Here is a 26,752-nt window from a genome sequence, read left to right as displayed (position 1 = left end):
GCCTCATACATTTACATTTAAGTCATTTAGCAGACGCTCTTATCCAGAGCGACTTACAAATTGGTGCATTCACCTTATGACATCCAGTGGAACAGCCACTTTACAATAGTGCATCTAAATCTTTAAGGGGGGGGGGGAGGGTGAGAAGGATTACTTTATCCTATCCTAGGTATTCCTTAAAGAGGTGGGGTTTCAGGTGTCTCCGGAAGGTGGTGATTGACTCGCTGTCCTGGCGTCGTGAGGGAGTTTGTTCCACCATTGGGGGGCCAGAGCAGCGAACAGTTTTGACTGGCTGAGCGGGAACTGTACTTCCTCAGTGGTAGGGAGGCGAGCAGGCCAGAGGTGGATGAACGCAGTGCCCTTGTTTGGGTGTAGGGCCTGATCAGAGCCTGGAGGTACTGAGGTGCCGTTCCCCTCACAGCTCCGTAGGCAAGCACCATGGTCTTGTAGCGGATGCGAGCTTCAACTGGAAGCCAGTGGAGAGAGCGGAGGAGCGGGGTGACGTGAGAGAACTTGGAAGGTTGAACACCAGACGGGCTGCGGCGTTCTGGATGAGTTGTAGGGGTTTAATGGCACAGGCAGGGAGCCCAGCCAACAGCGAGTTGCAGTAATCCAGACGGGAGATGACAAGTGCCTGGATTAGGACCTGCGCCGCTTCCTGTGTGAGGCAGGGTCGTACTCTGCGGATGTTGTAGAGCATGAACCTACAGGAACGGGCCACCGCCTTGATGTTAGTTGAGAACGACAGGGTGTTGTCCAGGATCACGCCAAGGTTCTTAGCGCTCTGGGGGAGGACACAATGGAGTTGTCAACCGTGATGGCGAGATCATGGAACGGGCAGTCCTTCCCCGGGAGGAAGAGCAGCTCCGTCTTGCCGAGGTTCGCTTGAGGTGGTGATCCGTCATCCACACTGATATGTCTGCCAGACATGCAGAGATGCGATTCGCCACCTGGTCATCAGAAGGGGGAAAGGAGAAGATTAGTGTGTGTGTCGTCTGCATAGCAATGATAGGAGAGACCATGTGAGGTTATGACAGAGCCAAGTGACTTGGTGTATAGCGAGAATAGGAGAGGGCCTAGAACAGAGCCCTGGGGACACCAGTGGTGAGAGCACGTGGTGAGGAGACAGATTCTCGCCACGCCACCTGGTAGGAGCGACCTGTCAGGTAGGACGCAATCCAAGCGTGGCCGCGCCGGAGATGCCCAACTCGGAGAGGGTGGAGAGGAGAGATCTGATGGTTCACAGTATCGAAGGCAGCCGATAGGTCTAGAAGGATGAGAGCAGAGGAGAGAGAGTTAGCTTTAGCAGTGCGGAGCGCCTCCGTGATACAGAGAAGAGCAGTTCTCAGTTGAATGACTAGTCTTGAAACCTGACTGATTTGGATCAAGAAGGTCATTCTGAGAGAGATAGCGGGAGAGCTGGCCAAGGACGGCACGTTCAAGAGTTTTGGAGAGAAAAGAAAGAAGGGATACTGGTCTGTAGTTGTTGACATCGGAGGGATCGAGTGTAGGTTTTTCAGAAGGGGTGCAACTCTCGCTCTCTTGAAGACGGAAGGGACGTAGCCTCATCACTGTCAAACGCTCCCTAAAACACTTCAGCAAGCAGACCTTTCTAATCGACCTGGCCCAGGTATCCTGGAAGGATATTGACCTCATCCCGTCAGTAGAGAAGGCCTGGTTGCTCTTTAAAAGTGTTTTCCTCTCCATCTTAAATAAGCATGCCCAATTCAAAAAATGTTGAACTAAGAACAGATATAGCCCTTGGTTCACCCCAGACTTGACTGCCCTTGACCAGCACAAAAACACGATATGCAACTTTTCAGGGAAGTCAGGAACCAATATACTCAGTCAGTTAGGAAAGCTAAGGCTAGCTTTTTCAAACAGAAATGTGCATCCTGTAGCACTAATTCCAAAAAGTTTGGGGACACTAAAGTCCATGGAGAATAAGAGCACCCACCTCCCAGCTGCCCACTGCACTGAGGATAGGAAACTGTCACCACCGATAAATATACGATCATTTCAATAAACATTTTTCTAAGGCTGGCCATGCTTTACACCTAGCTACCCCTACCCCGGCCAACATCTCAGCACCCCCTGTAGCAAGCCTCCCCAGCTTCTCCTTCACCCAAATCCAGACAGCTCATGTTCTGAAAGAGCTAAAAAATCTGGATCCCTACAAATGATCTGGGCTAGACAATCTGGACCATCTCTTTCTAAAATTACCCGCCGAAATTGTTGCAACCCCTATTACTAGCCTGTTCAACCTCTCTTTTGTATCGTCTGAGATTCCCAAAGATTGGAAAGCTGCCACAGTCATGGCAGCTTTCCAATCTTTGACACTCTAGACTTCTGTTATAGACCTATATCCATCCTGCCCTGRCTTTCTAAAATCTTCGAAAGTAAAGTTAACAAACAGATCCCCAWCCATTTCGAATCCCACCGTACCTTCTCCACTATGCAATCTGGTTTCCAAGCTGGTCATGGGTGCACCTCAGCCACGCTTAAGGTCCTAAACGATATCATAACCGCCATTGATAAAAGACAGTACTGTGCAGCCGTCTTCATCGACCTGGCCAAGGCTTTCAGCTCTGTCAATCACCGCACTCTTATAGGCAGACTCAATAGCCTTGGTTTCTCAAATGACTGCCTCGTCTGGTTCACCAACTACTTTGCAGACAGAGTTCAGTGTGTCAAATCGGAYGGCCTGTTGTCCAGACCTCTGGCAGTCTATGGGGGTGCCACAGGGTTCAATTCTCGGGCCGACTCTTTTCTCTGTAWATATCAATGATGTCGCTCTTGCTGCTGATAATTCTCTGATCCACCAAATCACTGAAGCTGGAGTCTTATATCTCCCTTTCTAACTTTAAGCATCAGCTGTCAGAGCAGCTTACCGATCACTGTACACAGCCAATCTGTAAATAYCACACCCAACTACCTCACCCCAATATTATTACTGACCCTCTTGCTCTTTTGCACCCCAGTATCTCTACTTGCACATCATCACTTGCACATCCATCACTCCAGTGTTAATGCTAAATTGTAATTATTTCGCCTCTATGGCCTATTTATTACCTACCTCCCTACTCTTCTACATTTGCACACACTGTACATAGATTTTTTTCTATTGTGTTATTGACTGTACCTTTGTTTATGTGTAACTCTGTTGTTTGATTTTTGTCACACTGCTTTGCTTTATCTTGGCCAGGTCGCAGTTGTAAATGAGAACTTTTTCTCAACTGGCCTACCTGGTTAAATAAAGGTGAAGAAAAAAAAAAGAAAAAAAAAGTAAGAAATAGGAATCTTATCCAGCTAGTTAGCTATGGAAATATCTTAGTGCTAAAGATAACAGTTTCTTCCAGCACAAACTCCAAAGGATTACGTTGTTACACCTCACGTTGGCACCTTTGCCAAGCAGTGACCGCTGACGATAATCAGACTGATTTGAACACAAGCTCTTCCCTTTACCCACTCTCACCCCTTTTTTAAGAGGTTCAGAGAGCAAGCTGGCAGAGACACAGKAGAGGCCATTGAATAGATGAAAGAAGAGGGGGATGGGGAGAAGGAGAAGATAAAAGAGGCAATAGACTGAGGATGGGCTGACGAGTGATGGGATAAGGGGACAACGGAACTGGTCCACTGCAGGTGCAGCCATGGATGCCAGGTTTCTCAATGTATGTGTGTGTGTGCACGTGCGTCTATCTATCCGTCTGTCTGCCTGCCWGCCWGRCTGTCTGTGTGAGACTCAGGCCACCTTATGGCACAGGTTATGGCACAATACAGACAATACAGACAATTAACAGACAATACAGTTTCACAACCAGATTCCACAACCTCCAGTGTGGTGTGGACTATGCAGTCAATACCACCCTCTGGACTGTATTAGGATGATGGACAGGAGGAGGAGGAGGAGGAGGAGGAGGAGGAGGAGGAGGAGGTAGAGATATTTACTGCTGAAGGAGCTTCCTGCCTTAGGACATTAGTGTTGCTAAAAATAATCCTGTCTGTGTCTGTCTCTCTTTTCTCCAGATGTGCTTTTCATCAGGGAGCTACGCAGGAGAAAAACACCACGTTTTACGAGACAGAGGAAGATAGAGAGAGAGAAGGAAAGAAAAAGAAAGAAAGAAAGAAAATAAGAGAGTGAAAAAGAGACAAAAGAGAGAAAGAGACAGAAAGAGAGAGGGAGACAGAGGAGATGTATAGGCCTACTCCCCAGACTGTTTTTCCAGAGCACGGAGCGTTGCCATAGAGCTGACCGTCAGGGACACCCTGACCTATGGGAGTGATGCTGGAGGGACCCACCACAGTCTACAGTCACTGGATCACAATCAGATGCGATCCACCACAGTGTGTATAATATTATAGACTCTCATTGTTTTCCATAATGTTTCTGAGAAACTGATGTCTGTCTTATGTATCGTTCTAGTTGACCATTAAAAGGTTCCTCACTCTAGTCTCGAACAACAAGTAGCCTTCCAGTCCCACTCTCTGTGCTCCATCCATGTGCCCCTCCTCCACRGTCTTGTTTTCAAGGTCCATTTCACTGTGAGCAGATTGGGTAARACTGTAGATTTCACCCATGAAGACATTTCTGCCTCCACCTCTTAAAATGATTATTTGGGATTTTGGCAATGAAGCCCTTTATCTACTTCCCCAGAGTCAGATTAACTCGTGGAAAACTACCTCTAACTTCCTTCATACTGGATGCAGAGACATAGAAATGGTATCCACAAGTCCATCTGACTCTGGGAAGTAGAACATTTTTTTTTTTTTTTCTCGTTGTCAAAAATCCCAAAGTATCCCTTTAAGGGATCCCAATGGGATCTCCAAAGAGTCCTGCTAAACCGGTTGAGAAACACGCTCTTAACTCCATGATCCAAGCCGTATCTTTATTCCTTCACTCACTCCCTTCCKTCATTGCCTTAGTTTGCATTCTTTTCTGTCCCTCTCTCTCTCCCTTTTGTTTTCCCTCTCCTGCTATCCCTTGCTCCCCTCCACCCGGTCCTTACAAGATAAAGCTGAACACAGTGTTCTCCTCAACTCGCATGTTTGTCTTCTTTGCTCGGTATTCGCCTGCAGAGTGTTCCTTACACAGAGCCAAGATAGACTTTTTTTCTTCTCCTTCTATAGTATTATTCTCCCCTTCCCTCCGTTCCTCCCGTTCTCTGTAGTAATAATAATAATTGGAATCGTTCATMTCGGGGTTTAGGAGGCGACCGCAGGTTAGCACAGGCCTCTGAAAGCACATGGGAACTCAGAGCCACCATGACAGACCGGCAGGCGGACACAGACGGACGGACAGACCGCTATAACGATGGTGTTCATTCAAGACTCAAGAGCAATACAATATAATCAGTAGGAATAGCATGCCATGGTGAAGAGCATCACGCAACAACCATGTATTCAACAACAAATACCCTGCACACAATGTCCACATCTAAATAATCCGGTCCCATACATATTCGAGTCTACACATGTATCATATAACATAGCCTAAACACAACACAGATTGTATCTAGGCTATATACAGTACATTCCTAGCCTGGTCCCAGATCTGTTTGTGCTGTCTGGCCAACAATGACCATAGGAGTTGACAAGACAGCACGAACAGATCTGGAACCAGGCTAGTACACACTCCTACATCCACATCCTACATCTCCCCAAATAAAACTAGACTCATATCCCCATATCACAAGGGCCCACTGTTTTTTTTAACAATAGCTCCACTGCTTTGATGGTAAAGCTGACAGTAATCTTCAGGTTGTCCAGATGACGGGCAAGGATATCTGTGCCATCTGCCAACCCAGAGAAGCACAGCAGCCAAGCAGGATTACTGCCTCACTGACACACTGATCTACTAGGAGAGAGAGAGAACGAGAGAGAGAGAGAGAAAGAGAGAACGAGAGAGAGAAAGAGAGAAGGGAGGGAGCATATGCTGATCTGCGCATATTGATTGACTAGACAATTGTGTATGTGAATTAATCTGAAAAGAGTATCTGTGAGTGTGTGTGTTAGATCTAYCACACAGTACACTTAGCTTTAGTACTGTGTATATGAACACGCACATCCCATGACAGTGATCAGCAGACTGTAGTGTGTATGTTAAAGCTATGGGATCTGCTTCTGTTAATCTGAAGAGAGGAAACCCACTCTGTTATGTGTGTTGGAGCTATAAGAGGATTAACTGTACGCCCCTCCCTCCCTCCAGAGAGCTTTGGAAATTCCAACCCATCCACCCCCATTCACTGTCTGTCACTAACTTCCCCATTCTCCCTCACTCACCCATATATGGAGAACTCACCTTCTCTCATCCAAATATGGGGGAATTGGGGACCTATAGTAACTCACTTTCTCCCAAATGTGAATGCCTCGCTCACCTTGATCAAAATATGGAGGACTAACTCACCCACTCTAAAATCCAGGCTAACTTTACTTACCCATACTAACCCCTGTACACAGAGGTATATCCTATCAACTCATCAGGCAGTAAGTCAGATCATTCTGAAACCTGGATGAAGAAACATTGTCCAACACACACTTCAACATCCTTGTCTGAAGTCCTAACCAACCCATCCAAAACTAAACCCCTTCACTGAAGACACACACACAGTAGGACCTCAAGCATAAACTGAGTCAAACAGCAAAAAGAGTGAGGAAACATCTTACATTAACAGCCTTCTTTAATACATTCAGAAAATAGACTTTGTGGTTATGAAGGACCTTATTGAAGGCAGATGCTAGGCTGAGTTAGCTCAGCCCACTGATGACATGGACTTGGACACAGAAACATCAGGCTTACACACCACTGGCAGACACATGGCAACGTGCTTGGCGTTCGACCACCCCATCTGCTTCACAAACACAGACAGTGGCGTCATCAACGTGCACAAAGATTCAAAACATGGCACCCGGCTGGGAGCCCAGACTTGAACCCAGACCAAGCTGGAGAAAGAAGAGAGAAAGACAGAGAGATAGATGGAGAGAAAGGAGAGAGTTGGGTGGTGATACATAGAGAGAGAGACAGAGAAAGACAGAGAGAGACACAGAGAAAGACAGAGAGAGATAGAGGGAGAGAAAGGAGAGAGTTAGGTGGAGATACATAGAGAGAGATAGAGGGAGAGCTAGGTGGAGATACATTGTGAGAGAGACAGAGAAAGACAGAGAGAGACACAGAGAAAGACAGAGAGAGATAGAGGGAGAGAAAGGAGAGAGTTAGGTGGAGATACATTGTGAGAGAGACAGAGAAAGAGAAAGAAAGAAGGAGAGAGAGATGCAGGAGACTTTTCCTGTCAGTGATTATGGTGATATAAATAGACTGTTTCCCAATAATACCCAGTGTCCATTTCCAAGCAGTACTTCATCTCCTCCTGCTTTGCTCTCCTCTCATTCCCTCTCTCAACTTGTGGGTGGGAGACCAGTGACAGGTGGGTGTTTGGTTGAGTGCAGAATGAGAGGCAGAAGACAGGATGAGTAAATGGAGTGAGAGAATACTGTAAGTGTGTGAGATGGGTAGTGAGTTAAAGGGGTTATGGGGTGAGTGTGTTGGAGCTAGATTAGAGGAGAAGAACGTGGTGAAATCTCCAGCTGTGCCAGCAGCTGTGGTCCATCCCCTGATGCTGAGAGGGATTTAGGCCTGATGGCCAACACTACATACCACAGAGCAGATCCCTGTGGCGCAATAACCCCTAGACAGACACACACAGAGACACACAAACACACAGACTAATAAACACACACACACACAGACTAACACTTTCTATCTTTCATACTCTCTTTCTTTCTGTCTCTCTCGCTCTCTACAACACTGTTATAACATTATCTTCCTGACTTGAACCAGCAATTTAAACACTTGTAGAGAACCCTGAGAACCCGGTAGTACCATCAACTGGGGAAGGTGAAATGACCCAAACCACTACCCAGRCTGCAGTGAGAGTTCAAGAGTCTTTGTTCTCCAGCACCAGCCGGTTAAAATAAATATCGACATTCCTCCTTCCAAATGAATGGCTGCAGTTATGAAGTCCACTGACTGGCACTGAGCACAAAAGGGCTCCCAGAGGACAAATGGAATTGGTTCACTGACATATTGCTAATGATCCAGAAACAAACATTCAAAACCTCCATCTACTTTACATAGACACAGGCATCAGTGGGATGCTGTGTGTCTTCCGTTAGACCTGAGTTCAAATACTATTTTAAATAGTTTCAAATATTTTATCTGGGCTTGATTGAGCTTGCCTGGCATTGTTCTTTAATCTTTAGTTTTATAACATCTCTCTCCATACTGTTTGTAAATGCCACATTCAGATGTTGCTGCCATGGATTCCATGATGTCTGTCTAATCCTACAGATAATGTCACTGGAAGAGGGATTGGAGTGTGAGTTGGCACATGAGTGATAGAGATTGTAATCATGTCCTATCTGTAAGCGTTTAAAGTAATTAGTCTCTCTCTCTCTCTCTCTCTCTGAATAGTTGCCCTGGCACAGTCAGAACATTACTAGCGAGAACAGGTTCAGGTTGCCAGGATCCAGCCCCTCTGAGAGCTCGCCTGCTGTGAGGATGACAGATATACTGGGACTTTTTATGTGTGGGCCATTGGCCAGCCTCATCACACCTTGCGGCCCATTGTTACAGCACCTAAGCTCACTTTAGGTTTAGTGATGCAGCCTCATCAGTGTTGGAGACATATGTTTGGTTATTAGCTGGTGTATCCCTATTCATGGTAACACTATATTTACTATAAAGTCCATCTGTAGATGCTCAGCAAACTATCATTAAGGGTGTGTGTGTGTGTGTGTGTGTGTGTGTGTGTGTGTGTGTGTGTGCGTGCGTGCGTGCGTGCGAGTGAGTGAATGCAGGCATGTATGCATCTGTGTGTGTATAGATTTTTCACCTAAATACTGCTTTCGATGATCAACCGGGTGGAGAATTGTATTAATCATTGCTCTACAGAGGATCTGTCTGCRGCTCCATACAGTGACCAAGCAGATCACAACACAACCTCATCACCAGCCCTACATACAATAAGCTCAGCTTGATCAGTTTAGTGGGCTGTTTCCATGTATATTCACCCAGCATGATTCTTCATATTGGAGAATGGACTCTGTATATAAGCCCTATTCAAATACTCTTGAAATGTATCCTTCCGACAATCATGTCATGATAGATCACTGATTGATTATCTCAAGCAAGGGAGGAAGGAACACTTCATAGAGCAAAAGCCACATTACTGCAGAGAGCAGACACAGTGTGAGGAAGGAACACTTCATAGAGCACAGAGCCTACATACTGCAGAGATCAGACACAGTGTGGAGGAAGTAACACTTCATAGAGCAAAGAGCCTACATACTGCAGAGAGCAGACACAGTGTGCTTCCCAAAAGTCTGAAGTGGCTTCTCCCTCTTCTTATTTTTTCATTCAGTGTGAAAGAACTAGACAAGTGAAAGCAAAAGCACATAGGAATCAATTAACTTGCACTCTTTTTTTWWTTTTTACTGTTTAATAGTCCCWTAGTCACTCATCTTGCTATTTTCTCCTTACCTCTTGAGTTGGTCGCCATGTCTGCCACCTTCTGAAAGGCATCTAGAAATGTCACTATTGCCAGAACTGTAGTCCTACAAGTACACAGGAGGACACAGCAGTCAGTATTCAACCTCAACAGCGACTAGAAACTATGAATAGACCAGAATGTCAACACTGGACAGTTAGAGTAGCCAGTCTACTGAGCAGGTTCACATTTATTGGGAATCATTTTGTCCTGGAGACAGAGCTGTGCAAAGTATATTGTGAATATGTATGAAAACAAAATTAGCTTAGTGGTCTTAATTTAACGTTAGGGTTAGGCATAAGGTTAGCAGTGTGGCTCAGGCTAGGGTTCAGGTTCAGGTTAGGTTTAAAATCAGATGTTATGACTTTMTGGCTGTGCCAGCTAGTGACTACCCTGCAGAGCTGCCTCCAGTACATATGTCATCCCACTAAATGCCAACTTGCATCTATTGAAGGTGGGATGGATAGGACATGATAGTCAGTCTCAGACATACTGTAGATAGTAAAGAATCAAGGTCTCACCTGAGTTGGGAGTGTAGTTTAGTGGCCTTGGCACTGAAGTCTTCCCACACTGGATATGAACTCTGGATGAAAGAGGAATCAAATGTTAGTTAAAACCTTTGGCACCACACACACACACACACACACACACACATCATGTGTTGTTCCAGTGGACCAGCACTTTGGAACACCTTCTGTGCTCAGCCTTCTCATATGACTCAGAACAACATAATACATCACCATCCAATCAAGCTTGTATATTCTATCTTACCTAACCATGCTGAAAATACAGTTGACTCGCTGTTGACTCACTGCAGGGCAAAGCTGGGGTGTGTGGGAGGGAGGGGGGAATATGGGAGGGAAGGTAGTGTGCCTGCTCTATAAGGAATCATGTTGGATCAGATTTCCCTGAGGACACGCAGCCAGCCTCCTTCCAGCCCTGAGCCCCAGCAGCAGCCTGCCTCCTTCCAGCCCTGAGCCCCAGCAGCAGCCTGCCTCCTTCCAGCCCTGAGCCCCAGCAGCAGCCTGCCTCCTTCCAGCCTGAAGCCCCAGCAGCAGCCTGCCTCCTTCCAGCCCTGAGCCCACAAGCAGCAGCCTGCCTCCTTCCAGCCCTGAGCCCCAGCAGCAGCCTGCTCCCTCCAGCCTGGACCCCCAGCAGCAGCCTGCCTCCTTCCAGCCCTGAGCCCCAGCAGCAGCCTGCCTCCTCCCAGCCCTGACCCCAGCAGCAGCCTGCCTCCTTCCAGCCCTGAGCCCCAGCAGCAGCCTGCCTCCTTCCAGCCCTGAGCCCCAGCAGCAGCCTGCCTCCTTCCAGCCCTGAGCCCCAGCAGCAGCCTGCCTCCCTCCATGCCTGGACCCCAGCAGCAGCCTGCCTCCTTCAGCCTGAGCCCCAGCAGCAGCCTGCCTCCTCCAGCCCTGAGCCCAGCAGCAGCCTGCTCCTTCCAGCCCTGAGCCCCAGCAGCAGCTCTGCCTCCCTCCATGCCTGGACCCCAGCAGCAGCTGCCTCCTTCCAGCCCTGAGCCCCAAGCAGCAGCCTGCCTCCTTCCAGCCCTGAGCCCCAGCAGCAGCCTGCCTCCTTCCAGCCCTGAGCCCCAGCAGCAGCCTGCCTCCCTCCATGCCTGGGCCCCAGCAGCAGCCTGCACTCTTAGAAAAACATTTGCTATCTAGAACCTAAAAGGGTTCTTCAGCTGTCCCCATAGGATAACCCTTTGTTAGAACCCTTTTGGGTTCTACATGYAACTCAAAAGGCTTCTACCTAGAACCAAAAACTGCTCTACCTGGAACCCAAAAGGGTTCTCCTATGGGGACAACCGAAGAACCCTTTTGGAACCCTTTTTTCTAAGAGTGTGCTTCCCTTCAGGCCCCAGCAGCAGCAGCCTGCCTCCCGGCCCCAGCAGCAGCCTGCCTCCCTCCCGGCCCCAGCAGCAGCCTGCCTCCCTCCCGGCCCCAGCAGCAGCCTGCCTCCCTCCCGGCCCCAGTAGCAGCCTGCCTCCCTCCCTCCAGGCCCCAACCAAAACACAAAACACGCTTAGGATCGGAGCCCAGCCTGAGCCTCATAGAGCCCAGGGAGAGGGACACAGGCTGTCTATATACATAGTCACCAGCTTCTCTTGCAGAGAAGTGAAAAGACTGCAGAGAAAGGGGAAAATAGGCAAAAGAAACATCCCAGATCATTCACTCAACTCCTATTTCTCTCGTCATCATATCCAAGAAGAGATCATTCCCTGTTTTCAAGATATCTTTCTATGAGAAAATGAACTCCTCACAAAGTGATCAAGTTTCACTATTAAGACTATCACATTCACTATTAAAATGTTTTTCCCATGCTTCGCCATTCTCCGTCTGTCTTCACTGGACTGCAACAGGTGGCTAATTAGCTTTTCAGCCCTAGGCATGCTGACAATGGCAGGAGGAGGCTGAGACAGGACAGCTGAGGGTGCAGGGTGAAAGCAGGGTTAAGATATCAATGCAATGCATTGAAGAAAGATGCACACACACACACAAACACAGCTCCCCAAATCCAGGCAGATCCTTCCTTCCTCAGTTAATGAATTCATCTGAAGGGAGRAGAGCAGGCTGTTATACAACTGCATCAGGTGCTAGCGGCTTGTCTGTGTCATGTTGCACTGTTGGATATAAGGGAGTCAGTGATACACTGGCAGAGTTAGCTCTCAACAGGCTGTGACACTGACAGTGTGTACCTAGCCTACACCAGGTTCAGCCATACGGCTAATTCTGTCCTTGACTGGCCCGGGAGGAAGTCAAACACTATGCACCAGGGTAGTATTCATTAGGCACCAAACGGTAGAAAACTGAATAAAACAGGGAGGAACTACTTGGAATTGTTCAATAAGAAACGCTAATTTACATTATCCGTTGCAAAACACTTGATGTTTTCCATTGCATGCCCTAGTGAATACGAGCCAGATGAGCTGACTGCTGAGTAAGGTTTTCTGTATCTGGACCATTGATTCCAGCTGATTATCAATAGGTCCCTTTCTCTAAATGTTGTCTTTCTCCCGTAGACACAATGACAAAAGAATAATGTATGAAATGCTGATATTTAGTGCTGATCTCATTGAGCATCTTACAGTGCTTGGCAAACTACGCCCCATAAATAGAAGGTATGGCCATGGCCAATTAGCCACTGTGAGTAGATGATCAATATCAGGGATCAGAGTAGGAGTGCTGATATAGGGAACATTTAGCCTTTTAGATTATAATGAATGGACCAGGGGGGCCCTGATCCTAGATCAGCACACCTACTCAGAGATGTACGTTTTATCAATCGACACACATAATACTGTGTACCTGATGACATGACCTTACTTAACCTAGTAAGTAATTGAGTTCAAATTCGACTTTATAATTTCAGGTTTGGATCCCAGCCTGAGCCTCTTATAGAGGCAGAGAAGCCTAGAGAGAGGAAGGACATAAATTATTCTATATATACTTACACATTTTTTATATACAGTGGGGCAAAAAAGTATTTAGTCAGCCACCAATTGTGCAAGTTCTCCCACTTAAAAAGATGAGAGAGGCCTGTAATTTTCATCATAGGTACACTTCAACTATGACAGACAAAATGAGAAGAAAAAAAATCCAGAAAATCACATTGTAGGATTTTTAATGAATTTATTTGCAAATTATGGTGGATAAGTATTTGGTCACCTACAAACAAGCAAGATTTCTGGCTCTCACAGACCTGTAACTTCTTCTTTAAGAGGCTCCTCTGTCTCTCACTGGTTACCTGTATTAATGGCACCTGTTTGAACTTGTTATCAGTATAAAAGACACCTGTCCACACCTCAAACAGTCACACTCCAAACTCCACTATGGCCAAGACCAAAGAGCTGTCAAAGGACACCAGAAACAAAATTGTAGACCTGCACCAGGCTGGGAAGACTGAATCTGCAATAGGTAAGCAGCTTGGTTTGAAGAAATCAACTGTGGAGCAATTATTAGGAAATGGAAGACATACAAGACCACTGATAATCTCCCTCGATCTGGGGCTCCACGCAAGATCTCACCCCGTGGGGTCAAAATGATCACAAGAAGGTGAGCAAAAATCCCAGAACCACACGGGGGGACCTAGTGAATGACCTGCAGAGAGCTGGGACCAAAGTACAAAGCTACCATCAGTAACACACTACGCCGCCAGGGACTCAAATCCTGCAGTGCCAGACGTGTCCCTGCTTAAGCCAGTACATGTCAGGCCCGTCTGAAGTTTCCTAGAGAGCATTTGGATGATCCAGAAGAAGATTGGAGAATGGTCAGATGAAACCAAAAATTACTTTTTTGGTAAAAACTCAACTCGTCGTGTTTGGAGGACAAAGAATGCAGAGTTGCATCCAAGAACACCATACCTACTGTGAAGCTAGGGGTGGAACATCATGCTTTGGGCTGTTTTTCTGCAAAGGGACCAGGACGACTGATCCGTGAAAAGGAAAGAATGAATGGGGCCATGTATCGTGAGATTTTGAGTGAAAACCTCCTTCCATCAGCAAGGGCATTGAAGATGAAACGTGGCTGGGTCTTTCAGCATGACAATGATACCAAACACACCGCCCGGGCAACGAAGGAGTGGCTTCGTAAGAAGCATTTCAAGGTCCTGGGGGCCTAGCCAGTCTCCAGATCTCAACCCCATAAAATCTTTGGAGGGAGTTGAAATCCGTGTGTTGCCCGCAACAGCCCCCACAAACATCACTGCTCTAGAGGAGATCTGCATGGAGGAATGGGCCAAAATACCAGCAACAGTGTGTGAAAACCTTGTGAAGACTTACAGAAAACGTTTGACCTCTGTCATTGCCAACAAAGGGTTATAAACAAAGTATTGAGATAAACTTTTGTTATTGACCAAATACTTATTTTCCACCATAATTTGCAAATAAATTCATTAAAAATCCTACAATGTGATTTTCTGGATTTTTCCCCTCATTTTGTCTGTCATAGTTGAAGTGTACCTATGATGAAAATTACAGCTCTCTCATCTTTTTAAGTGGGAGAACTTGCACAATTGGTGGCTGACTAAATACTTTTTTGCCCCACTGTATATAAGTTTTTAACTAGGACCAATACTTGTTCCTGGTCAGATCATGTGACACTTTCTATATTTATATAGTTTATAACTGGGGCCCAGAGTTGTTCCTGGTCAGATTTGTGTGGTCAAGAAAAATTCAGTCCTATTTATGGCCAATATTTGTACTCCATATTACCATGCCTGTTCACATTTCCATCTGTTGTACAACAGACCAAACTAGGCCACTGCTCGACCTACGTGAACTTGTCCTGCTTGACCTGAATAGGCTCCCTCCCCTCCCTGTATCTAATTATAAAGAGAGACATCATAATATTTGGTGGTGGACACTGCATTGTGACCATAATCTTGCAAGCCAGACCATGGTCAACATGGATCACAGCCTAGTGGCAAGGTGGCCATTTAATTTGACACAATGTCTTTGTCAAAGAGCTGCTTTCCTGGATGAGAAGGGGTCGCCAAATTGATCAATTAACCCCTCTCCATTATTGGCCTGATGTTAGACACTGGAAAATGTGTAGGCACACACACACACAACACACACAAAAACTAACGAAGGAGTGGCTTCGTAAGAAGCATTTCAAGGTCCTGGAGTGGCCTAGCCAGTCTCCAGATCTCAACCCCATAGAAAATCTTTGGGGGAGTTGAAATCCGTGTTGCCCAGCAACAGCCCCAAAAACATCACTGCTCTAGAGGAGATCTGCATGGAGGAATGGGCCAAAATACCAGCAACAGTGTGTGAAAACCTTGTGAAGACTTACAGAAAAACGTTTGACCTCTGTCATTGCCAACAAAGGGTATATAACAAAGTATTGAGATAAACTTTTGTTATTGACCAAATACTTATTTTCCACCATAAATTTGCAAATAAATTCATTAAAAATCCTACAATGTGATTTTCTGGATTTTTCCCCTCATTTTGTCTGTCATAGTGAAGTGTACCTATGATGAAAATTACAGGCCTCTCTCATCTTTTAAGTGGGAGAACTTGCACAATTGGTGGCTGACTAAACTACTTTTTTGCCCCACTGTATATAAGGTTTTTAACTAGGACCATACTGTTCCGGTCAGATCATGTGACACTTTCATATTTATATAGTTTATAACTGGGCCCAGAGTTGTTCCTTGGTCAGATTGTGTGGTCAGAAAAACTCAGTCCTATTTATGGCCAAATTTGTACTCCATATTACCATGCCTGTTCACACTTTCCATCTGTTGTACAACAGACCACAACTAGGCCACTGCTCGACCTACGTGAACTTGTCCTGCTTGACCTGAATAGGCTCCCCTCCCCTCCCTGTATCTAATTATAAAGAGAGACATCATAATATTTGGGTGTGGACACTGCATTGTGACCATAATCTTGCAGCCAGACCATGGTCAACATGGATCACCCTAGTGGCCAAGGTGGCCATTAATTTGACACAATGTCTTTGTCAAAGAGCTGCTTTCCTGGATGAGAAGGGGTCGCCAAATTGGATCAATTACCCCTCTCCATTATTGGCCTGATGTTAGACACTGGAAAATGTGTAGGCACACACACACACACACACACACAAAACTAAAAACACTGTTATGGGTTATGTGATCAGTGTGTTGTTATGTCCCTGTCACAGCAGTTGTTTGTCATGTTTTGTATGATTAGGTTAGGGAGCTGCCATATATCCAATAAGACATCCACAATTGTTTGTTGTAACAATTACTGATTTAGCAGTGATCAGTTGGAACACTGTCTAATCTATTCAGTCATTACTCTGATATTCAGTTTATTGACTATCCTTTTAAAGTATGTTAATTCTTGAAAAGTACAGGCTAAGTCATATTTCAATGGAACAATTGTATAACCAATTTTGCACAACAAATTCTGTAGCTCATAACCTACAAATATAACTCAAACTATCAACAGCTTGATTATATTCAAAGACATGTTGGTCGTCATCAGAACAGCTGCTCCCTACAAATCTGCAACACTAGGCAAATAACATAAAGGAAAAATATTTTGCACAATTTATTCTTTCTCATAGCCAGTGAGGGGGTACGGAATATGAGAGGAAACAATGGCAGTAAATTGAGTCAGATTATCCATGCAATAGGTCGGAAAAAAACTGTCGACTTCATCGAGCTCTGGTACCTTCATGTCGTTGACGATAGCTTGAATAATCCACCCAACGCTCCACACTCCTTTTCCACTGACTCCCATTATCACAGTCGTCTTCTAACGATGACTGAATGCGAGAAAATAAATGTCCATACGCGCTAAATATTCACACATCAGATATCACGATATTTATTAAGCTCTTCGTTGTCCTTCACTCTCCAAGCCAGACGCGGAGGATGCGAACTCCCGGCTAGAGGGCAGATAAAAATAAATCTGCTACTCTATGGCACCGGGCTGACGCACGGCGTTGCTTTCTTCTGCTCGGACGCGAGTGATGGAGAAGGAGGCAAAATCCTCGTTCCGATTCCCACCAGTCTACAAACTGCGAAAAGAAGAGCAGGGTGAGTTTGGGTCAACGTCTATTTTCATTTTCGGCTGATAATCACGGGCAAATGTAGGGTACCACGACAGACAGTTCGGTCACAGCTCTGAATGTGGGGCACGCTCTCTTGTAGAGGAACAGATGTCTTGAAGCTGGGTTTCAGTGATTCGATCCATGGGAATTGAAGGGGGGCGTCTTTTTTTTGTCACATGAAGCGTGGAGGGGAGGACACCCCCTATCCACAAAAAGTGAATCTGTCTTCTTCATTCAAGGATACTCTGAAGAGCAAAAAAAGGATATCCCAGCTTTCAGCATGCACGAGCCTGTTCATCATATACTGTATCAGTCTGGAGTTATTGTTACAAGCAATACAATGTAGCCTATAATACACAGTATAATGAATCAACACTGACTACACCATGCATGCACATATGCATAGTGTGTTATTTCAAGCAAATATTTCAAGCAAACACTCCAGTGTCAATTTGGCTAAACTGTAATTACTTCGTACTATTGGCCTATTTATTGCCTTCCTCCTCACGCCATTTGCACACACTGTATATAGACTTTCTTTTTTCTATTGTGTTATTGACTGTACGCTTGTCTATTCCATGTGTAACTCTGTGTTGTTGTTTGTGTCGCACTGCTTTGCTTTATCTTGGCCAGGATGCAGTTGTAATGAGAACTTGATCTCAACTAGCTTACCTGGTTAAATAAAGGTGAATATATGTACATATTTTTAAAGAATGCTGTGGTAGCCATGCTGGTTAAGTGTGCCTTAAATTCTAAATGAATCACTGAAAGTGTCACCAGCGAAGCACCCCACACCTCCGCCTCCATGCTTCACAGTGGGAAACACACATGCGGAGATCACCTACTCCGCGTCTCACAAAGACACGGCGGTTGGAACCAAAAATCTTACATTTGGACTCATCAGACCAAAGGACAGATTTCCACAAGTCTAATGCCCATTGCTCGTGTTTCTTGGCCAAGCAAGTCTCTTCTTCTTAATGGTGTCCTTTAGTAGTGGTTTCTTTGCAGCAATCGACCGTGAAGGCCTAATTCACGGTCTCCTCTGAACAGTAGATGTTGAGATGTGTCTGTTACTTGAACTCTGTGAAGCATATATTTGGGCTGCAATTATGAGGCTGGTAACTCTCATGAACTTATCCTCTGCAGCAGAGGTAACTCTGGGTCTTCCTTTCCTGTGGGCGGTCCTCATGAGAGCCAGTTTCATCATAGCGATGACCTTCAGTTCTTAAAGTAATGATGGACTGTCATTTCTTTTTGCTTATTTGAGCTGTTCTTGCCATATATGGACTTGGTATTTTAGCCAAACTAGTGGCTGATCTTCTGTATACCACCTCTACATTGTCACAACACAACTGATTGGCTCAAACTCAAACGCATTAAGGAAAGAAATTACACAAATTAACTTTTAACAAGGCACACCTGTTAATTGAAATGCATTCCAGGTGAGCGCCTCATGAAGCTGGTTGACAGAATGGCAAAAGTGTGCAAAGCTGTCATCAAGGCAAAGGCTGGCTACTTAGAAGAATCTCAAAAATATTTTGATTTGTTTAACACTTCTTTGGTTACTACATTATTCCATGTGTTATTTCATAATAGAAAATAAGGAAAAAATAAGGAAAAATCCTTGAATGAGTAGGTGTGTCCAAACTTTTGACTGGTACTGTATATTATTTTTCACATTACCAAGAGGTCACCAGAGAATCATGTAGATTTAAACACATCATCATGGCCAGTAATTGAGTGGGTACAGGGGACCGGGGTCACCCCGACAGCATTCCCCAAAAACATTGTGTAAAATTATAACCCTGCACATCTGCCAGCAGCACACACACACACACACACACACACACACACACACACACACACACACACCTTCCTTGCCTCTTCCAACCCACAGAAGGACCTCACATCACCTCCCGTCAGTTCAGTCTATCTTGAAATAACATTTAACGACACCTGCATTCTGCTGAAAAGTACACAGAGGAAGAGGTTTCCAAAGACTGAGATTAACAACTTTAAACTAAAGTAAATCATATTTCAGGATCAGAAGTGACATGGCACTATAAATTCAACAAGTACCCTTATTGGTTGAAACTCATAAACCAAATTCCCTATTGGTACAGAGCGTCCTGTTAAAGTGTAAGGTAAATCTCAGCTGGATCCTAAAATGTAACTTTATAATGCGCTAAAGTCATGTATCGATATAGCAATTATTGCATGTGAATCTAATTATAATTGCATAATAATGAATTTGACCAGTTGTTTTTACACAAGTGGAAAAGGAATTTGATCTAACAATACATTTTGTCAATACTACTATTGTACATAAAAATCTCTATATATTTGGATGTATGTGGTCTACTATGTGGCCTACTGTGTTTCCCCAACCACATGGGCAGCCATGAGTCTCTCAGAGGCCTGTCTGTGGGCCTGCAGCCCAGTCAGTCTGAACCACAGAGCTCCCTGGCATCCCTGACAAAACAGCCATAAACAGAAAATATCTTGACACTGACACCACATCCATTCCTCACAACCAACACCCCCAGAGCTCAGCCTCACTGTTCTGCCCTCAGCCCTCCTTCCTCCACGTGTGTCTGCATCAGTTTCCGTTATTCCCTAATTCAACGAGGGACGGCTTTAGTAGGGGGAAAATGCTAACTCTTCTGTTTCTCCTCACTCTTCGTAAGACTGTAAAGCTGTACGACTTATATCAATCATCCACTCTAAACGTGTCAAGTTGGAGAGACTTTGAAGATGGCGAAAGCTTCCGTATCTTAAGTTTAAGGGTTTCAAACCTGGGAATATGTTTATCTGCCATTTTGTGATAAGGCCTGTTTGTTTTTTTACCCTTCAAAAAGGCTATATGTTTTATTTCATTAGAAAGAGGCTGCGAGAGAAAGAACAGTTTATCTTTCCAAATATGCGATAAAACAGATATAAACCATGTGATGATTATTTAAAAATGTGATAACCGCATACAATCAGGGTACCATTTAAATTGAAGTTAACGTGTTGTGTCTTAGCATTCCATTTCATAACAGAGCATAAACCTGGCTGGAACAAGTTTAAAGTTTTTTCACAAACTATCGTGCAACCGGTTGAGGGTGTCTTTGACCAGAAACAGTCCTAATTACTCCTAGAAGACTACTCCATTGGGAACATGCGGTTCTCAACCTTGACCTGACCACWAGTGCCCCCTAGCACCCGCGCTCCCCCTCCACCCGCCCGAATCCAAAAAGAGAAAGGAGACAACAGTGATAGACTGTGACCTTTGACCCCCTAGCAATGCCTTACCCATGATTCCTTGGGCCCCCTCTCTCTTGGGTTTATCACCCATGGTGAGGGATAACAAACGTGATGCTGGGGTCTGCTCTGGTGGACAGCGGGCCATATGTCCACTTGATCATAAAATCAATCAGGATTTACAAATTCTCCAAATACTGCCCACGTCTGTTACATAAGTGATCCCTGTATGTCATCCCAAATTAAGTAAATATGTTAACTAAATCAGCTTTGAAGTAGTGTACGCATATCCAGTAACATGCAGGTACAAGAAGTAAAATMATGAGAAAAAATAGATACCTGCACACTGGTGATTACTCCCGTAGTTCTATTGTGCAACGYTTTCGACCTGAAGGTCTTCGTCAGGCTTTAAATAAAAAGAACACACAAGGAGGGACTGTCTCATCATGGCAGATGATTGGGCACAGCTAGGCTGAACTATCGGTGTCCATAATGTGTAAATTTCACACAAGGCTTATAAAGTTACCCTGTAATCCAACTTCACACCATCTGATATTTGGCAGTATACAAATTAAGCAAGAGGTTCCATTGTGTTTGGTGAATCTGTTATTGCATAAACTGATGGACTGAGGCAGGAGGCATTGCCCCGTGGAGGTCTTAATCAAATCATGTACCATAATCATTGGGCCACAAAGATCTCAATAATACACATCTCACATGTAGTCTGATCTATGATAGAAATTAAGAAAATATAACATCATACAGAAAAACAAAGAGTGCAAAACAAAAGGAAAGGCCCTCCACATAGCTGGAAAAACAGCAACAGATGCTTGATTAAGTTAGAATAATATTTTCACTCTTTCTGACAGTTGTATTTAATACTTTCGGTGAGAAACAGATTACGGATGTCCAAAATCCTCACTTAACACCAGAAAAAAAAAGCAGGCCCAACCCATGCCCTTCTCCATGTTAAGCCAATATGAGACGGTGTTAACTTTGACTTCCAGCGTGATCTGCGGTTCAAACCTTTGGCTATAAGAGGAACTTTATCCCACTCCAATCAACTGTAGGCCCCATAGAAGTAACTGCTCTCTGGGGTGCATAGGGGTGGGGTTTTAGTGCACGTCACCAGCACATACCTCCACTATGGATGTGCACCAAAAGGRACCCTATTCCATAGGTAGTGCACTACTTTTTAGTGAAAAGTAGTGTAGTATATATAACCGATGTGAAATGGCTAGCTAGGTAGCGGTGGTGCGCACTAGCAGCCTTTCAGTCGGTGACGTCACTTGCTCTGAAACCTTGAAGTAGTGGTTTGTGGAGCGATGGGTAACGATGCTTTGTGGGTGTCAGTTGTTGATGTGTGCAGAGGGTCCCTGGTTCGCGCCCGGGGCGAGGGAACGGACTAAAGTTAAACTGTTACATATATACAGTGCATTGCGAAAGTATTCACCCCCCGTGGCATTTTTCCTATTTTTGTTGCCTTACAAACTGGAATTAAAATAGATGATTTTTTGGGGGGGGTTCTATCATTTGATTTACACAACATGCCTACCATCTTGAAGATGCAAAATATTTGTTCTTGTGAAACAAACAAGAAATACGAAAAAAAAACTGAAAACTTGAGCGTGCATAAATATTCACCCCCCCCAAAGTCAATACTTTGTTAGAACCACCTTTTGCAGCAATTATAGCTGCAAGTCTCTTGGGGTGTCTCTATAAGCTTCGCACATCTAGTCACTGGGATTTTTTTGTCCATACTTCAAGGCAAAACTGCTCCAGCTCCTTCAAGTTGGATGGGTTCCGCTGGTGTACAACAATCTTTAAGTCATACCACAGATTCTCAATTGGATTGAGGTCTGGGCTTTGAATACGCCATTCCAAGACATTTAAATGTTTCCCCTTAAACCACTCGAGTGTTGCTTTAGCAGTATAGAATGGTCCACCACCCAAAGGACATCCAGCCAACTTGACACAACTGTGGGAAGCATTGGAGTCAACATGGGCCAGCATCCCTGTGGAACGCTTTTGACACCTTGAATTGAGGCTGTTCTGAGGGTAAAAGGTTGGGTGTGCCTCAATATTAAGGTGTTCTTAATGTTTTCTACACTCAGTGTTGATATTTTGAGTAAAGTAAAGGCTTACAATATTAGCTATATATTTGGGGTCTACATGCTGTAGATAATATTGAGATATGATTGAAACACAGAATATCACTCATTATGTTTGATAAATGAAGAGGAAACTGTCGAGGAGTACAATAATACTGGGAGCACCGTCTGTCCTGGAAAACATCTGTTTTTGTGAAGGTGCTGCCCTCTACTGTTATCTGATAGGAAATGATCATAATTGGGGGGTAAGAAGCTTCCTTACTGTACCAATCTTGAAAGTAGCAATACAGGTTTGTATCCAACAAGAGATGGCAAAGGGAACACAAAACACAAAAGCATTTCTCACAAAAGAGTTGACTTATAGTCAGGTGGATTATCCTTTATATAAATATCTACAAAGAGGTATGCATGAAAAAAAAAAACTTCTTTAAACAATGATGTTTTAATAAATAAAAAAATATCCAATGTCAGCAAAATTACAGTAAACGGCTTATATATTTTTTTAAATGTAAAAAATTGTGCAACGTTTTACAGACCACCAATGGTTTTTATGTGTCTGCAATCTGTGTCATCAAATAACTGCTCCTGTGCTCACACTTTAGTAAATGGTTTCAGATGTTTGGACCTGTACCATTGTTCATTAGGGTGATAAACGGAAATTGCAAGGAAACATCAGTAGGGGGTCACAGACATGTTTAGACTACACAGCTACACACACATGGAAACGTCCTAGAATTCTAGTTTTCAAGGACAAAACAACGTCTTATCCTAAAAGGGACAAACACACGTCTTATCCTAAAAGGACAAACAACGTCTTATCCTAAAAGGACAAACAACGTCTTATCCTAAAAGGACAAAACAACGTCTTATCCTAAAGGGACAAACAACGTCTTTATCCTAAAAGGACAAACAACGTCTTATCCTAAAAGCACAACAACGTCTTATCCTAAAAGGGACAAACAACGTCTTATCCTAAAAGGACAAACAACGTCTTATCCTAAAGAACAATGTCTTTCCTGAAGGACAAACAAGTCTTATCCTAGAAGGACAAACATCGTCTTATCCTAGAGGACAAACATCGTTGTCTTGACAATCGCTTGATCCAGGAGCCAACAAGAGTGGTATGAAAATAGTTGAAATGTACACACGTGAGGAGTAAACCCATACAAAAATTACACGTCTGAGAATGTTGGATTACAGAGGAGGACACTTGTAAAAACAAATGGTGGGTGGGGGTTTGTTTCCATGTGCGACGCTTCACCTTACAGTGCGGTTTCCCTGGACTCAACCACTTGGGCTGGAAAGACAAGATCTCTGTGAACGTGTGACCTGTGAACAAACAAATGGAGAGAGAAGACATAAATAACATAGTGTTTACTATAGATAAGGATTTTCATTGAAATTCATTGTAGAGATGAAATCCTGCAACTGTGCATATTGCAGTAGCTCACCGTAAAATCCAATAGCAACACAAACCACTAAAAAACAAACTGGTCGATATTGACACGTCTTCCCCTCTGTCCTGGGTTTGTATTCATTACGGCACACAGTAGCAAAACGTTTTGCAAATGGAAAACAAAACAATCGTTGCTATTGGACAAGTTCAGGTAATCTCTCCCTGTTTCAGTCGTTTCTTCTGTTTGGTGCATAATGAATACAGCGCCTCCCCTCCTCCTTACGTTTCCACTGTTCCAAGGGCAAGTCAGAGTTGTCTACGAGTGGTCGTAAGGCTGGGCCTCAGTCTCCTGCTCTGGCTCGCTAAACTTCTGAGAAGTATGGCAGGGCGAGGGCCTCCGCCGCCATCACCTACTCTCTGGGTGAGCAGCAGCATGCACTCTATATACTGTCACCGCTGGAGATGAAAGGAAGGGAGATAGTTAAAGTAAATTTCATTTTAAAGTACATCACAGTCTCAATACACTTAACAGAGGGAATACATACAGTGGGGAGAACAAGTATTGATATACTGCCGATTTTGCAGGTTTTCCTACTTCAAAGCATGTAGAGGTCTGTAATTTTTATCATAGGTACACTTCAACTGTGACGGAATCTAAAACAAAAATCCCGAAAATCACATTGTATGATTTTTAAGTAATTAATTTGCATTTTATTGCATGACATAAGTATTTGATACATCAGAAAAGCAGAACTTAATATTTTGGTACAGAAACCTTTGTTTGCAATTACAGAGATCATACGTTTCCTGTAGTTCTTGACCAGGTTTGACACACTGCAGCAGGGATTGTGGCCCACTCCTCCATACAGACCTTCAGGTTTCGGGCTGTCGCTGGGCAATACGGACTTTCAGCTCCCTCCAAAGATTTTCTATTGGGTTTAGGTCTGGAGCTGGCTAGGCCACTCCCAGACCTTGAGATGCTTCTTAGGAGCCACTCTTAGTTGCCCTGGCAGTGTGTTTCAGGTCGTTGTCATGCTGGAAGACCCAGCCACGACCCATCTTCAATGCTCTTACTGAGGGAAGGCGGTTGTTGGCCAAGATCTCGCGTTACATGGCCCCATCCATCCTCCCTCAATACGGTGCAGTCGTCCTGTCCCCTTTGCAGAAAAGCATCCCCAAGAATGATGTTTCCACCTACATGCTTACAGGTTTGGATGGTGTTCTTGGGGTTGTACTCATCTCTTCTTCTTCTCCAACACGGCGAGCGGAGTTTGACCAAAAAGCTCTATTTTTGTCTCATCAGACCACCATGACCCTCTCCCATTCCTCCTCTGGATCATCCAGATGGTCATTGGCAAACTTCAGACGGGCCTGGACATGCGCTGGCTTGAGCAGGGGGACCTTGAGTGCGCTGCAGGATTTTAATCCATGATGGCATAGTGTGTTACCATGGTTTTCTTTGAGACTGTGGTCCCAGCTCTCTTCAGGTCATTGACCAGGTCCTGCCGTGTAGTTCTGCCCTCACCTTCCTCATGATCATTGATGCCCCACGAGGTGAGATCTTGCATGGACCCCAGACCGAGGGTGATTGACCGTCATCTTGAACTTCTTCCATTTTCATATAATTGCGCCAACAGTTGTTGCCTTCTCACCAAGCTGCTTGCCTATTGCCTGTAGCCCATCCCAGCCTTGTGCAGGTCTATAATTCTATCCCTGATGTCCTTACACAGCTCTCTGGTCTTGGCCATTGTGGAGAGGTTGGAGTCTGTTTGATTGAGTGTGTGGACAGGTGTCCTTTTATACAGGTAACGAGTTCAACAGGTGCAGTTAATACAGGTAATGAGTGGGAAGCAGGGGGTCTTCAAGAAAAACTAACAGGTTTGTGAGAGCCGGAATTCTTACTGGTTGGTAGGTGATCAAAAACTTTTATGTCAGCAAAAAAAAGCAAATTAATTACTTAAAAACCAGTACACTGTAATTTTCTGGATGTTTGTTTTAGATTCCGTCGCTCACAGTTGAAATGTACCTATGATAAAAATTACAGACCTCTACATGCTTTGTAAGTAGGAAAACCTGCAAAATCGGCAGTGTATCAAATACTTGTTCTCCCCACTGTACATCTAAACAGAACAGAGGGAATACATACATCTAAACAGAGAGATYAAGACAGAGATAAAGACAGCACACAGTGGTCATGCCGATGGGATTCTGCAGATTCACTATACATTATATGCGATGGTGATAGTTTTACCCTGTGGGCTGACTTTGGAAAAGAGTTCCTGAAGGTCTTTCTTTTGCACTTTGGGAAGGCTTTTGACATAGTTTTTAGCCTGAGAAATAGAATGTCAACATATTTAAATCAAGGCCAATGTGTATGTCGGCATATAGTATGTGTTTGGCGTTTAAGTACAGTATGTGTATGACTCACATCCTGAGACTGCAGTTTGGTGATGAAGTCCTGAGTGGGCGTCCCYGTGATTTTCATGATCTCAGTCAGCTGATCCAGGTCTGTYCTCCACAGGTCAAGGTCAAACTACATAGTGAACACATTATCATCGATAAACACATTGTATCTACAGTAAAGGTGAAACAGAACCACCTGGCCATGTAAGGGTATAATCTAGTTATAGTCAGGCAAACTGAAAAGTAAAAATGGAAACACGCATGATTCCACAACAAACAGCATTAACCACAGTAATAGAATTGTATAAGTGTATTGTGCAACAGTGGATGGGAAGGCTCAGGGGCAGGTCAGATCACGTCAAATCAGGATACGGTCATTGCCTTTGAACAGTGGTTTTCCCGACAGCATCTCTGCCATGATGCAGCCCACTGACCAGATGTCCACTAAGAAGAGAAGACAAGGAGAGAATACTGTTAAGTGATTAATTAAATAGTTTATTAGTCAAATTG

The 26,752-nt window shown here is 44.4% G+C and overlaps 2 protein-coding genes across 3 annotated transcripts in view; both read right to left on the bottom strand.

Annotated features, from left to right (window-relative positions):
• The window catches only part of LOC111962513 (protein MTSS 2-like), a 49,574-nt gene extending 32,430 nt beyond the window's left edge, over positions 1-17,144 (bottom strand). For both annotated transcript variants that reach the window (XM_023985654.3, XM_070443101.1), the window contains exons 1-3: positions 16,708-17,144; positions 10,064-10,125; positions 9,536-9,609 (exon numbers count right to left, since the gene is read on the bottom strand). In XM_023985654.3, coding sequence (XP_023841422.1) covers positions 9,536-9,609; positions 10,064-10,125; positions 16,708-16,776 — 205 coding nt within the window. In that variant the 5' untranslated portion in view covers positions 16,777-17,144. The remainder of the gene's footprint in view (positions 1-9,535; positions 9,610-10,063; positions 10,126-16,707) is intronic.
• Positions 17,145-23,705: 6,561 nt separating this feature from the next.
• LOC111962512 (mitogen-activated protein kinase 12) overlaps positions 23,706-26,752 on the bottom strand; it is an 18,089-nt gene continuing 15,042 nt past the window's right edge. The window contains 9 exon segments of the mRNA XM_023985652.3: positions 23,706-23,737; positions 23,740-23,772; positions 24,123-24,158; positions 24,161-24,206; positions 24,208-24,262; positions 24,264-24,286; positions 26,065-26,169; positions 26,268-26,347; positions 26,615-26,686. Of these exon segments, the coding sequence (XP_023841420.2) occupies positions 23,706-23,737; positions 23,740-23,772; positions 24,123-24,158; positions 24,161-24,206; positions 24,208-24,262; positions 24,264-24,286; positions 26,065-26,169; positions 26,268-26,347; positions 26,615-26,686 (482 nt within the window).

Source organism: Salvelinus sp. IW2-2015, linkage group LG4q.1:29 (genome assembly GCF_002910315.2).
Source record: "Salvelinus sp. IW2-2015 linkage group LG4q.1:29, ASM291031v2, whole genome shotgun sequence".
NCBI classification, from domain to species: Eukaryota; Metazoa; Chordata; class Actinopteri; order Salmoniformes; family Salmonidae; genus Salvelinus; species Salvelinus sp. IW2-2015.
The sequence above is the reverse complement of the archived record's forward strand: the minus strand, read 5'-3'. Positions and strand labels throughout refer to the sequence as shown.